This window comes from Suricata suricatta, chromosome 11, assembly GCF_006229205.1.
Source record: "Suricata suricatta isolate VVHF042 chromosome 11, meerkat_22Aug2017_6uvM2_HiC, whole genome shotgun sequence".
NCBI lineage: Eukaryota > Metazoa > Chordata > Mammalia > Carnivora > Herpestidae > Suricata > Suricata suricatta.
Window position 1 is genome coordinate 38,070,590 of NC_043710.1, and position 13,797 is coordinate 38,084,386.

At 34.9% G+C, this 13,797-nt stretch overlaps 1 protein-coding gene across 1 annotated transcript in view; it reads right to left on the minus strand.

Annotated features, from left to right (window-relative positions):
• The window catches only part of PRMT3 (protein arginine methyltransferase 3), a 122,624-nt gene that overhangs the window by 101,674 nt on the left and 7,153 nt on the right, over nucleotides 1-13,797 (minus strand). Inside the window, exons 6-8 of the mRNA XM_029914898.1 lie at nucleotides 11,124-11,283; nucleotides 9,207-9,351; nucleotides 5,150-5,215 (exon numbers count right to left, since the gene is read on the minus strand). Of these exons, the coding sequence (XP_029770758.1) occupies nucleotides 5,150-5,215; nucleotides 9,207-9,351; nucleotides 11,124-11,283 (371 nt within the window). The remainder of the gene's footprint in view (nucleotides 1-5,149; nucleotides 5,216-9,206; nucleotides 9,352-11,123; nucleotides 11,284-13,797) is intronic.

The following is a 13,797-nucleotide window of genomic DNA, read 5'->3' on the forward strand; positions in this document are numbered from 1 at the left end:
GAGCCAAAATTATACGTTGATTTAGGGAAAATGGATAATTTTGAGTTTTCCTATTCAAGAAGATGGTATGACTTTCAATTTGTTTAAATCATCTATCATATTCTTCAGGGTTTTTTTTAAAAACGTTTTCATAACTCCTGCATATTATAAAAGTTTGTTCCTATGCATTTTATCTTCTGTATTGTTTACTATTATAACTGGAGTCCTTCAATCCATTATATCTGGAAAATACAATTTACAGAACTGACTCCAGAAGAGAGAAAATATAAACAGCCTGATTTCTACTAAAGACACAAAGTTGTTGAAAGGCTACCACTGTGTCTCCTATCCTGTGCCCCTCCAAGGACAAGGCCCAGATGCTTTCATAGGGACACTTTATTTCCTGCATATGTGACCCATCTGAGGGAGTCAGCATATTTTAACATAAATACTTTTACATACAAAAAAGTTAAGAATTTTAAGACAGAAACTATGCATCACTGCAAACAAAAATGAAACTTTTTTTTAAGTTCAATAAAATGTGTTAACCATAACAGCAAGAAAATAGTGTAATAACAGATAGCATATATGGTTACAGTATGGTTATAGTACATTATTATTGAGATCAGATATTTGCAAGATTAAAACTAAAAGGTCACTGTGGAATTTAGAAGTTTGATACTACAATATTTGGCAGAGGTGACTGGGATGATCAGCACTCACATACTGTTTGTGGAAAGACAAGCTGGCAACACTAACACCATCGATTATTCATTTTGAGAGAGAGAGAAAACACAGGTCGGGGAGGGCCAGAGAGGGAGGGAGAGAGAGAAATCCCAAGCAGGTTCCACTCTGCACTGAGCCTGACACGGGGCTCAACCTCAGGACCTTGAGATCATGACCTGAGCCAAAATCAAGAGTCAGATGCTTAACTGACTGAGCCTCCCATGCGCCTCATAAATTACTTTTTTGACCCAGGAAGTCCCCTGTTACACTTTAATCAGAGTATGTGTTCTTTTGTAACACATACATATACCCACACACATATAACTTATATACATAAGCACACATATATGGGTATATATATACATATATATGTGTGTGTGTGTCTTATTTAATTCTCATCTTGCACATGAGGAAAGTGAGAGAGCTTGAGAGGGGGAAGGGAACAGGTCCCAGATCATAGAGCTGGTAATCTGTAAAGCTGGCATGCAAATGTCAATCTGCTTCTAAAGCATACATTTAAAATATATTTTAAATTATCTATTACAATGAGCTCAAAACTAGGTAATTAGGTAAGAAACTAAAACAAATCAAAGGAAGAGAAATGCTAGTAGAATAAACCAGCATTATTTTATAAAATGATGAAGGAATTTGACTCACTTCTAAAAAAAAAAAAAGTGAATCTATTTAACTGTGGATAATAACCAAAAGCATAGAGAAGGCACCTCACTGTGAATTTCTTCACTGGATTACAAACAGAAATTAATTATGAGTGGGTAATAACACGATTAAATGCCACCCAAAGTTAAATTAAATCTGAGAAACCATATGGTCTCCACAGGAGCTTTGTGAATTGAAACGATATTAAGAAAGAAATGAAGGCGGGGCGGCGCCTGGGTGGCTCAGTCGGTTGAGCCTCCAACTCTTGATTTTGGCTTCGGTGGGTCACGATTTCAGGGCTGGCTGGATCGAGCCCTGCAGTCATGCTCTGCACTGATGGTGCGGAGCCTGCTTGGGACTTCCCCTCCCTCTCCCTCTGTCTGCTCCTCCCCTGCCTGTGTGCATGCACTCTCTCTCTCTGTCAAAATAAATAAACTTAAAAAAAAAAAAAAAAAGGAAAGGAAGCAGGAAGCAAGAGATGGAGGAAGAAGAGAAGGAAAGGAGGAAGAAACACATTTTTAATTATTAGTACCTTTTTAAAAAATAAATCTTTACTCTGCACTGCATAATATGATAAAGAAGCTAGTGTATGAAGTTTGAATACCTGATGGAGAATAAAACCAAAGAAAAACAATGGTAATAAAACTTAGGAAAACAAGTTATTTCATACATTTTTAAAAAGAATTAGGCTTAAATTATTTTATGACTATATTCTGTCATGGCACACAGAAATCATATAACCTATATATAGAAAATAATGTGACAAAATATAATTAGTGCATCTCACCCTAAGCACTCATTCTATTTTTAATAGAATAAGTGTAGTGGCACAGGGCTAAGGGCACTCAACAAGGAGTAAATTGCTTTTGTTTGAGTTGCCTGTTTTAGGGCAATTAACTTACTGGCCTCAAATATCTACATGTGCAAAAGGAGATGAACACCTGCCCTGCCCTGTTACAAATACATTGTAAAGTCATAGTGAGAAGACATGTTTGAAAGCAATCTATAAATCCTCAAATGCTACTTAAATATATGGTAGTATATTTTCTAATTCTGTAACCATAGCATAATAAAGTATCCCAAATCATTTCAAAATACGAAAGCTCTAGATGATTTAATATTAATAATTACAGAAAATTAAACCCTGAAAGTGTCTTAAGAAATTAAAAATTGATAGGTATAATACTTTACATTACAATATATATTTTTGAGAAGCCATAAGTGCCAGGCAAAACTAATTACACATAACTTAAATGTAAGTATTTTAAACAAAGTGCTACAGAAAAATGCTCCCAACTTATTAAGAAGCTGTTTCCTGACTTTGGCAGAGTTAATGTCTACAGTAAGAACAGTAAGTAAAACACAAAATAACTAAAATATTATTTTCCACAGGCATTTATTTTGTCTGAAAATGTATAAAATACATACATAATTTTTTTTTAAGATTTTTCATTTATTTTTAGAGAGAGAGAGAGAGAGAGAGAGAGAAAGGGAGCATGAGAGAGCAGGGCAGGAGCAGAGAGAGAGAGAACACCAAGCAGACTCTGCACTGTCCACAGAGAGCCTGACATGGGGCTCAGGGCTCAAACTCACAAACCATGAGATCATGACCTAAGCCAAGATCCAGAGTCAAATACTTAACTGACTGAGCCACCCAGACACCCCCTATACACATTTCTACAATACTGTTACAAATAAAAAACTAGAAGCAGAAAGTGACTATATAAGTTGATAAACCTAGTAAGATGCATTCCATATACACTGAAATATTCAGAATTATTTAATTTCTCAATGATCAGTCTTCTGATTACAAATATTTGTGCTTTTTTTCGGGGCACTGGGTAGCTCAGTCGATTAAGCGTCTGACTTTGGCTCAAGTTATGATCTCATGGTCTGTGAGTTCAAGCCCTGCGTTAGGCTCTGTGCCAACAAGCTCGGAGCCTGGAGCCTGCTTCAAATTCTATGTCTCCCTCTCTCTCTCTGCCCATCCCATCCACATGCTCTGTCTGTCTTTCTCTTTCAACAATAAACATTAAAAAAATTTTTGCCTTTTCAGTATATTCTTCCATATTATAAGACAGAAGTCTATTCAGAACGATACTGAAAAAGAAACTTCTAACTTAACTTTACTTAACAAATTTTTATGGTATTCATATCAAAAACTATTAAGAAGAGATACCTCAAAGACCATGATTCTGCAATTTAAAAAGTCATATGATTTTTGAACCAGAGCGGTTAAAAGGATTCCATTTTACAGATGACACCTAAAGAGATCCACTGCTTGTCTGAATATAAAAGACAACTACATAAAAAAAGTCTTAGGGTCTGCTGTAATAACATATAAAAAGCATACAAAAAATCTAAGTACAAAGAACCAATAAAAACTAAGAATTTAAAGAGGAAATCACCTATTTATCTATAGAGGGGCTTAGCAAAAACAAAGAAACACATACCATCATAAACCTCTCATGTTACGTTAAGGCTTTGGCCAAGAGACCAGAGTACCATATAAATTTGAGCTGTTGGGTACCTGGGTGGCTCAGTTGGTTAAGCCTCCAACTTTTGCTCAAGTTATGATCTCGTGGTTCGTGGGTTCAAGTCCCATGTCAGACTCTGTACCCACAGTTCAGAGCCTGAAGCCTGCTTCAGATTCTGTGTCTTCCTCTCTCTCTGCCCCTCCCCAGCTGAGACCCCTCCCCAGCTGATACTGTATCTCAAAAATAAATAAACATTAAAATAAAAAATACATAAATTTCAGATAACTCAGCTAAGTCACAAGTGAAACACTGCTCTTCGGAAACAGACATGGAAAATGAAAAGCCAATCTGTATTATATTCCAAAGAATATAAGAATCAAGAAAAGAAATTTTTCAAAATATAAAAATTGTTAGTTATTGCTGCAATGTCATGTGAAGCTTATGAAATAGCTTGAAGAAGTACCTTTTAAAATGAAGGTGAAAGGGGAATTATAGAAAGCTGGTATGTTATCAATATACATATTTCTTCAACTGGAAAGAGTGGGGGGAAATTCCCAAACGGATATATGTGGCAGAGATGATATTTGACTAAGTTAGGGGACTAATTTCCAATAAGGAAGAACAAACAGAAAATCTGGAGTTTTAGGTAAGCATGCCATTATAGAAAGGGAAGGAAGGAGGAAGTGAAGAAGAAAAAATGAATACAATTCAGAAGGGAGGAAAAATAAATTACACAAATTTCAAAGACACACACACAGTGTGAAATTTCATCTTTGAAATAACCTGAAACAGTACTAAGACTAATTGTAAGATATAAAGTATCTCATAAAGGAGTAATTGAGATATGAAAAGGAAGTACATAAAATAGGTTTTACCTTATAATATTTGATCCTACTTATTAATAATAACTTCCTAAAATGATTAATTTTAAGTAATTAACACAAACTAGAGTAATCATTAAAAGTATGCTTTGATACGAGGCTTATCTGATAACATTTGAAATTCACAGGAATCACAGTAAATCAAAAACATGGTATAAGCAACATAACCTGGATAAGCAAAGTTTCACTAAACCGTATCACTGTGATTAATGAATTCCAATTTAAAAAACCAATGTCCTGAATGACAGCACCAATGAGCATGTCTGCAGTTGGTATTCTGCACCAGAGAGCAGAATCACAAAAGTCTTCCATGAAATAAAGCCAGACTGCACTAAATCAACTGCTATCACAATGAAGACCCAAGATAGACTTCTCCTACCCAAGATCCACATGAAATGTCCAGTTCTGTAGCCTGTGCTACTTACTCACCTTGTCTTTGAAGATATGTGGATTTTGGTATATAAAATCTCGGTAACTCTCTGTTCGCACTTTGTCCTAGAGCAGAGAGAGAAGAACATCTATTTATAGGACTGAAGATATAAAAAATTTTTAGGAAGATATTTGCTATTTTATCACAAATTGCTAATTTACATAGCTTTTTCTTGCTTGGAAAGCCAAGCTTCTTTTTTTTGTCCTAAAAGAAAACAATAAATAATAGAAATACCAACAACACACAAAGAACATGTTTCAGAGAATCACTAAAAGTCAAAGAGGATCTAAGTTCTTAAAAGATGTACACATTTTTTCTCTTGACATGCACTGTCATCATAAAACTTCAACTAAAAATTAAAGCTAATAGAGGATGAACATAATGTCTTGCTCCTTTAAATAGAGGCTGACTCCTTGTAGTAGAGGGAGACCACTATGTTAAGTGTTAAAATGCTATATGAAAATATAGGAGAAAACTATCCAAAACAGATACATGTAAAAGTTACAGTTACATATAAAAAATGAATTTACACTGAGTACAGTTTTTCTAAGAAAGTCACTCATCAGCACCTATCTGATTTATAATCCTGCTTTGTTTATAGAAATGTCTGTTGTAGGAAATGATGCTTAAAAGCCCAGAATCCTAAAGATAAATCATTTGAGCCCTGCAGCCCATATTTATGAGGCTTCTACACTCTGGAGTCTCACATGACCTGTACCTAAGACAGGCATCGAAGGCTAACACTTCACTTCGTTTCCAATTCCCTTTTAAATTACTTCAATTGAGACTTACACAGACAGCAAATTAAGCAGTAAGGGGCTCTGCTGCCAAGTAAATAAAATAAACACAATAAAAAGAGATTAGGAATTCCAGTTTTGGGTTTCACGCTAGGTAAAAAGAAATGTTACACCAAATGCTACAATATCAAAATTTATGCAATACATACACCTTAAAAAACATTTTTAGGCCAATACTGGTAAACTTCTTATTAGAAAAATATAAAAAAGTTCTTAGATTAAAGCCATGTTGTTTTTACTTAATTCCAGGATATAAAAATGGGAAGGTGCAGAATTAATTCCATGTTTTCTGTTGGAATTCTAATTGCTTTACAGATAAAATTGTAAATCAGGTTTATTAAACCTTTCCCTAAAGTTATTTTAAGAATTACGAAGAGAATCTAATGTTTAAATAAATTCACACGTTAAATAATGCAAAGTCTTTTTTTAAGAAAAATATACCACTCCATATATTTTTTGGTCATGTTTATACTCTTCTTCTACTACAAGTAGGGATTTTTTTTGCCACGTGAACACAAGCCCATAAGCTCTTGCCAATCACCAGCTACTCCAACTTCATCACGAGCACCCCAACTCCTGTTCTAAATCCGTGCACCTCGGCTCCTGCAGCCACCGTGCTCCATCCTGGGCGCATCCTACAGAGTCCTGTGCTTTCGTTCACATGCTCACGCTGCTGCGGTAAAATCCCAAGTACACCAAACCCAGTGCTGTGGACGAGCAGAGCTTCCATCTAATGACTGAAAAAATCCACTGCACATGACAAGGCAAGAAATAAAAGACTGGCACTCATGACCACTTCTAAAAATGTATTCTCAGAAAAGACTAACTCTTCAATACAGAATAAGGGAAATAGAAATTTACAAAATCATCTTTTTCACCAACCTATTAAAACTAAGAAACACAAAAGAAAAATAAAATTACTAAGAAGCAAAACAATCTTTTAAGACTAGTATAGTCCCATGGAATTATTCCTACAAATATAAAAAAACATTAAGAATGAGACTACAGATTACTATAAGATTTATGTACATATGAACAGCAGTGTGTTTCAAATGGACAGGCGGATGAAGGTGGAGGGGCTGCACCAGTCCGGCAAAGCAAAGTTATTTAGTGGTACTATGATCTGTGATAAACGTTCATCAGGAAGAACAAGATTTTTCTGGGAAAAAAAGAGAGTGATGCATCTCAGATTTACATTAGTCAACAATGACTTCTTCAGAAAGATAAAGTGGTGAAGGATTTTGAAAGTTCACATAATCCAACCCTCCATCAACTGTATCTCTGGAATTCAAAAATATCATCGGAACGCCAGAAAGTAAGATCACAGAGTACCTTTACTTATAATTTTAATCACAATATACGCCAAAATAGTGTCATTGAATTATCTGAGACTAAGCAACCAAGAATCCAAATACTATTCCTATCAAAGCAAGGCCAATCCTAAGCATAAAAATAAGTCCTATATGTGTTTCTCAATTTTAAGTTATTTATAAAGATCAAGTGAGATTCTGGTAGTAGCACAACCTTAAATAGATTATGTGTGCTAAAAAATTTTTATAAGAAAATATTACTCGATATACAGAACATTTCCTACTCATCCACAGCACATAACTTAGCAAAATATAAAATAAATAGTTCTCTTTGCATGGAATAAATACATATTTCCCATGAACACTTAAGTCATCCTCAAGGAGAGGTAATTAAGTTGTGTAATAGCTATTGGGAAGTGAGGCATGGAAAGCTGTATTAACAGAGATTTTTTAAAGATTCTCTAAAATGAAAAAAGTAGCACTGGAAACTTCAAGGTGGAACTTCTTAAATTCACATGTATGTCAAAAGGACTTAACAATATTTGATCAGGTGTGAAGATCTTCTAGTTATGAATACACAGCCACAAATGTCCAAGACAGACATTTGGAAATAAGTACTCAAACTGGATTTCCCTGATGACTGTACCTAGGACACTTTTATATCCTACCAACTTGGAGTGTCAGTAACCTTATCTGTCAGAACACCCAACACAATTTCCATATCAAAGCCATTAAAGGTTCATGGCATTTAAATTGATGGGGTGATTTAAAATGATAAAGATGGGCTTAAGTGAGCTCCTTACAAAGAAAAATTCCAGATACAATAAAATTAATTTTAACAAAGAAAACAGAGCCAATCCATTTCTTTTAAACAAACTCACTCTGGACTTAAAATAATCCATCATGTATAAGACGACTGCTATTTGTAATGCTAGGCCGTTACTCAAGGTGCCACAAAAAACTACAACCAACTGTGACATGTCACTGGTAAAGAAATGACAGGACACTGCTTTAAAATACCCCAACTAATTACAATTACTATTAATCAGCAGACCTCCCCTCTGTGATCTTGCAAATCTGACTCCACAAATACATACATGTTATTAAATATCCCTGGTTAAACCATTGTAAATGCAACTGTGTCAGGGGGATGTAATCTTTGGGCTTCCATAAAGTAAAACATTCTTGTGGGGAAGGACTTAGAAATGGATTTTTTGCTGGTTGGTTTTAAGAAAAAATAGCAGCCTCCAAAAATGCACAGAGATGAACCTCTAACATTTTCAATGAATTTTCTACATTCCAACATTTGTTTTACTATAGATATTTTTTACATCTTACTGTTTTACAATCAATAATACATGATAAAACATATAATTATCAGGTATAGCTAGGAGTTTACTTATATTTTATATGGACGTTATCATTATAAAAATGAAAAACAGCCAAATTTAAAAACCTGATTTGCCCAATTTTAGAAATGGATTTCAAATGTAAAAAAGTTATGTCATGACAATCATTAGGAATTATTTATAAACTTTGTACCAAAGAATTATTTGCTCAAACTGAGGTCAATACTGCCATATCACACCAAAATTAATTGTTCCCTTTGTACATTAAAAGGCAAATATGCAACTTATTTGTTCCTATTTAACAGTTGCTCCTGAGAAGATAAAAATCAGAAAATTGGGAGAAAAAACAACTGCTATTTCAAGCAAGAGATTTACTAATAAAGATGAATAATGATCTTCAATAGACTTTATAGTGACTGTGACACTCCTGTAGCCTTTTCAACCCAAGGTGTGCTATTAAGCACAAACGAGATTTTAAAAGCAGTTCTAAGAAAAACAAAAACAAAACAAAAAAGTTCTCCTACAGCATTCATATTAAGAACTTGTTTTACTCTATTTCTCCTTTAGTATGGACTTGGTACATTTGTGCTCTTTTCTAACCTTTAGCATTTCTTCATGTATCCCATAATGCCCGTAGGAGCTGAAATAAACACCATCCTCATCTTCCTGGAGGTCTGCAATGGCAGTAGTAGATGACGAGCAGGTTCTGACATCTGCGTTCATCACAAAGTCCTGAGCAAATTGTCTGTAATCAATTTGAAACAGACCCTTGAGACAGGTTTACTGGACCATGAAAAAAGGAAAGGCTAGAAGGTGAGGGAGAGGAATGGGGAGGATGTGGGGTGTGCGGCGGCGTGTTGAGCCTTCGAACTCACTTAAGCAAGTGAAAGCTCCCCCTGCTGGATCTTAAGCAATGGCGTGTGCAAACCCGGTTGTAAATCTTCCTTCTGCAAACCACAGACACACTGCCAACTGCAGATTAGAGCTGTTTGTATCTTTCAACTGAACAAAAGCACACTGTCTTTACTCAACTTTATTATTTCTATTGTTCTAAAATCTTATTTTAGCAGCTGAATCAATGTGGTTTATTTCAACACTATTAATATTCTTTAAAACCATATTATGTCATGGAAAGGTAATATGGGCAGAATGTTGACCCAAACTGAGAATTATTTTCATACACCTCCACCATGCACTCCAGCTCTAAAACTCAGTTCTCTGTCTGATCACAACACATTAAGAATCTATAATGGGGTGCGTGGGTGGCCCAGTTGGTTGAGCATCTGACTCTATTTCAGCTCAGGTTATAATCTCACGGTTCCTGAGTTTGAGCCCCCATATCGAGCTCTGCATTGACAGCATGAACCCTGCTTGAAATTCTCTGTCTCCCTCTCTCTCTGCCCCTCTCCTGCTCATGTGTGTGTGTGTGTGTGTGTGTGTGTGTGTGTGCGTGTGCGCGTGAGAGCTGTCTCTTTCAAAAATAAATAAACATAAAAAAAGAATCTACAATGTATACAATGGGAGAGAAACACAGAGGCAGGTAGAAGAGTTGTTGGGGGTTACTAGATTACCCAGCATAAAATCTCAAAAACAGGGAAAGAGAATCACAACCAGCTATAATGTTCCCTGTTGAACATTCTGGCAAACCATCAAATGGGGACTGAGGGAATGGCAACCGACTTACAAATCTAACAGCTAACACTATAGTTGGTAGAAATCCAGAATCTCAGGCCCTGTTTCAGACCTCTGAACCAGAATCCACAGTTTAAAAAATTCCCAGGTGATTCATATGCACATTGAATTCTGTGAAGTACTGCCAACAGAAAGCTAATTTACTCACCAAAAATAAAATCATCCTATGTATCTGGTTTTCTTCCTTTTTTTAAATTTTTTTAATGTTTGTTTATTTTTAAGAGAGACAGAGCATGAATGGGGGAGGGGCAGAGAGACAGGGACACACAGAATCCAAAGCAGGCTCCAGGCTCTGAGTAGTCAGCACAGAGCCCAACGCGGGGCTTGAACCCACGAACTGTGAGAGTGTGACTTTAGCCACCCAGGAGCCCAGTGGTTTACTAATTAAATACTACATAATTATACTTTGATTCTTTAAAAACAAAAATGTCAACACTGTATTTTCCCCAGGCTTCAAAAATATTAATCACTTCCCTTTGAAAGCCTAGAAGGAAAAGAGTAAAATGGAGAAATCTATTAGATATAGAGTAATTCAAAGTACAAAAGCACTCGAGAGGATAACACTTCCAGAAAAATTACCATTAATACAAAAGTAATTATAAAGAAGTATGTGAGAACAGGTAAAACCACAGAATTTTATGTTAATCAACTATAACATATAAAAATGTTGCAGATCATTAATTAAAATTAATTTAAAATAAATTCAAAGTCAGATACCTACATTGTGCTTTCCAATATACAAAATTGTTTTACCATATTCCACTTTATAAGCTGTATTACTTTCGGGATCTAAATGACTAATTTTCTCTAAGACTGATACATTACTTCATTCTTTGCAGATCTTCACGTGCTCTGGCTAATGCAGCTTCAGCAGACAGTGCTCTGGCTTCCATATGTTTCAATTTTTCAACCACAGATGTATTTTCACTGAGTCCATTGGGGTATGAGAATGGGACTGACACCGGCTCATAAAGATCTTCTACATCTAAAGAAATGAATGGATGTTATGATTAAGCCATCTCCTAACAATGAGGCAAATACAAAAAGGTTAGCAATAAATATATTCTGAGTGCCTATTATGCAGCCAGCTGAGAAAAACTTGTAAAAGTACTTCTAACTAAATAAATATTTGATATCCAAACTGTTTCCATTTAAATTTAAAGAGCATGCTGTTAAAAGTTTTTCATTAGGTAGTTAAGGTAACCACATATAAAGGTATTAATTATATTGAACCAAACCCAGAAAGAAACAAAAAATATTAATTATACCAAACCAAACCTAAGAAGAAACAAAAAATTGGAAGGAAAAAGCCCTAATATGTACTTATCACCAAATTTCTTTCAAGTACACACATTACATTTTGTTTCATCCTCAAAACAAACCTAAGATATAAATATCTCTATTTTAGAGCAGGGGAAAAATAAATTTCAGAGAAATTAAGTGACTAGACCAAAATCATTTGAACATTTAATAAAAAAACCTAAAGATTCAAACCCATGCCTTCCCTCCTAGTTCATGTTCTTACCATTACACATGGTTCTTTCTCAGACTCTGGGTCTTTATCTATAGAATAATAGGTATTACATTTACACATTCACTAAGGACAGTGTAGACATACAGAAGTCTATATACTCAGTTAAGTTTTTCATCCTGAGTAAGGGATAGGGCAATCTATACACTGAGGTTTAATTGTTGATATTATTGAATATCCTGATTCCTAATATTATTAAAAATTCTTGGTTTAAATTTAATTTCACTATTGTATAATCATTAACTTCCACTGTAGAAACTAATAACTCTGCAAAAAGGTTAATACATGGAGCTAGTGAGTGTTATAAAATCCCAGTGTCTATTTATCAGTCCAATTAACTTTCAGATCAACGTAAAGAAATAAAAGCAATGAAGATACATTTTCTCTTCAGTACAGCACTGGGAGAAATACGGCTTTTTGTCCTTTTCAGCAGTTGTTAGTTGTGACCCTTCTTTAGAGTTGGGACAAAATAATTAAGCTTAACAAATACAAGAGAGGGGTGCCTGGGTGGCTCAATGAGTTTAGCATCTGACACTTGATGTCAGCTGTGATCTCACAGTTGGAAGATCGAACCCTGCATTAGATTCTTTCTCTCTCAAAAAATAAAGATTAAAAACAAAAAAAGAAAAGAAACAAGTACATGAGAATATTATAACTTAGAGACTAGAGCCTAAGTTAAACTTCTTATAAAAGCAGTACTGCAGTAAACTCTAATCAGTCTGGCAGAATACTGAGTCATTGGTTTAAAAAAAACTATAGATTCCTTCACTATTTAATTCACTAAAAATTAATGATAGCATTAAAGTATGTCCAAGCTATTTAAGGACAGCACCATATTTTCTACTTCATACTACAACTCTCACTGTGTATCTTGTTTTCAAATTTCTTCAAGGGGTGCCTGGGTGGCTCAGTCGGTTAAGCGCCCAACTTTGGCTCAGGTCATGATCTCCTGGTTCATAGGTTTGAGCCCTGCATAGGGCTCTGTGTTGACAGCTCAGAACTTGGAGCCTGCTTTGGATTCCGTGTCTTCCTCTCTCTTCTTTCTGTCCCTCTCCCAACGTGTTCTCATTCTCTCTCTCTCTCAAAAATAAACATTAAAAAAAAACCTTCTTCAAACTGTTTGCCAATCAATTAGTTTAATTTACAGATTAGAACTGATTAAAGGAATTGATTTCTTTGTTTCAGCAAGTTTCTGTTTTGCTTTTTGCCGCAATAAAAGACAAAGTAAAAACTTTTAATACTAATAATACGTAGATAATTATATACTAAAGGTTAAATGTTGAAAAGGAGGAAGGATTCAGTAAACATTAAGATCCATAACTACAATTTATCAAAACAGTCTAATTCAAAGTCTTAAACCATATTCAGGAAGATGAATTTCCACATCTACATTCTGTCTTAGGAGGTTCAAATCACCTGGATACTTCATTTTGGCAGCTGAGATCTACCACAAAGGATGGTCAATTTATCAAGAAGACATAACAATTCTAAATGAGTATAAACCTCACAAAAGTAAAAACTGATAGAACTAAAAGGCAAAAACAGACAATTCTTCAATCACAGAAATGTAAATACACCTCTCTCAACAACTGATGAATTAGAAAAATCCAAAAACATTTAAAAGATCAGAACTAAAATATTCAGCATCTTGAACTAATTATTTTTAGCATATTGCACCCAAGAACTCTATTGGACACTTTTGGAGAATACTGATCCCTAATTTTGTAGTTTGTCCATCAACCTGGGTTTGTCTGATGTTTTTTCATTAGTGGAATAAAGTGATACATTTTTGGCAAGAACAGCAGAAAAATGATGATGTGTTCTGTGTGCATTTTACCAAGGGATTTCTTGGTGTCAGTATGACTTATTAATGATGATGTTAACCTTGATCACTTGGTTGTTGTAGTGTCTGCTGGAAAAGTTACTATCTCCTTCGTATATAAATTTCTTGAGGGAGATACTCTGAAC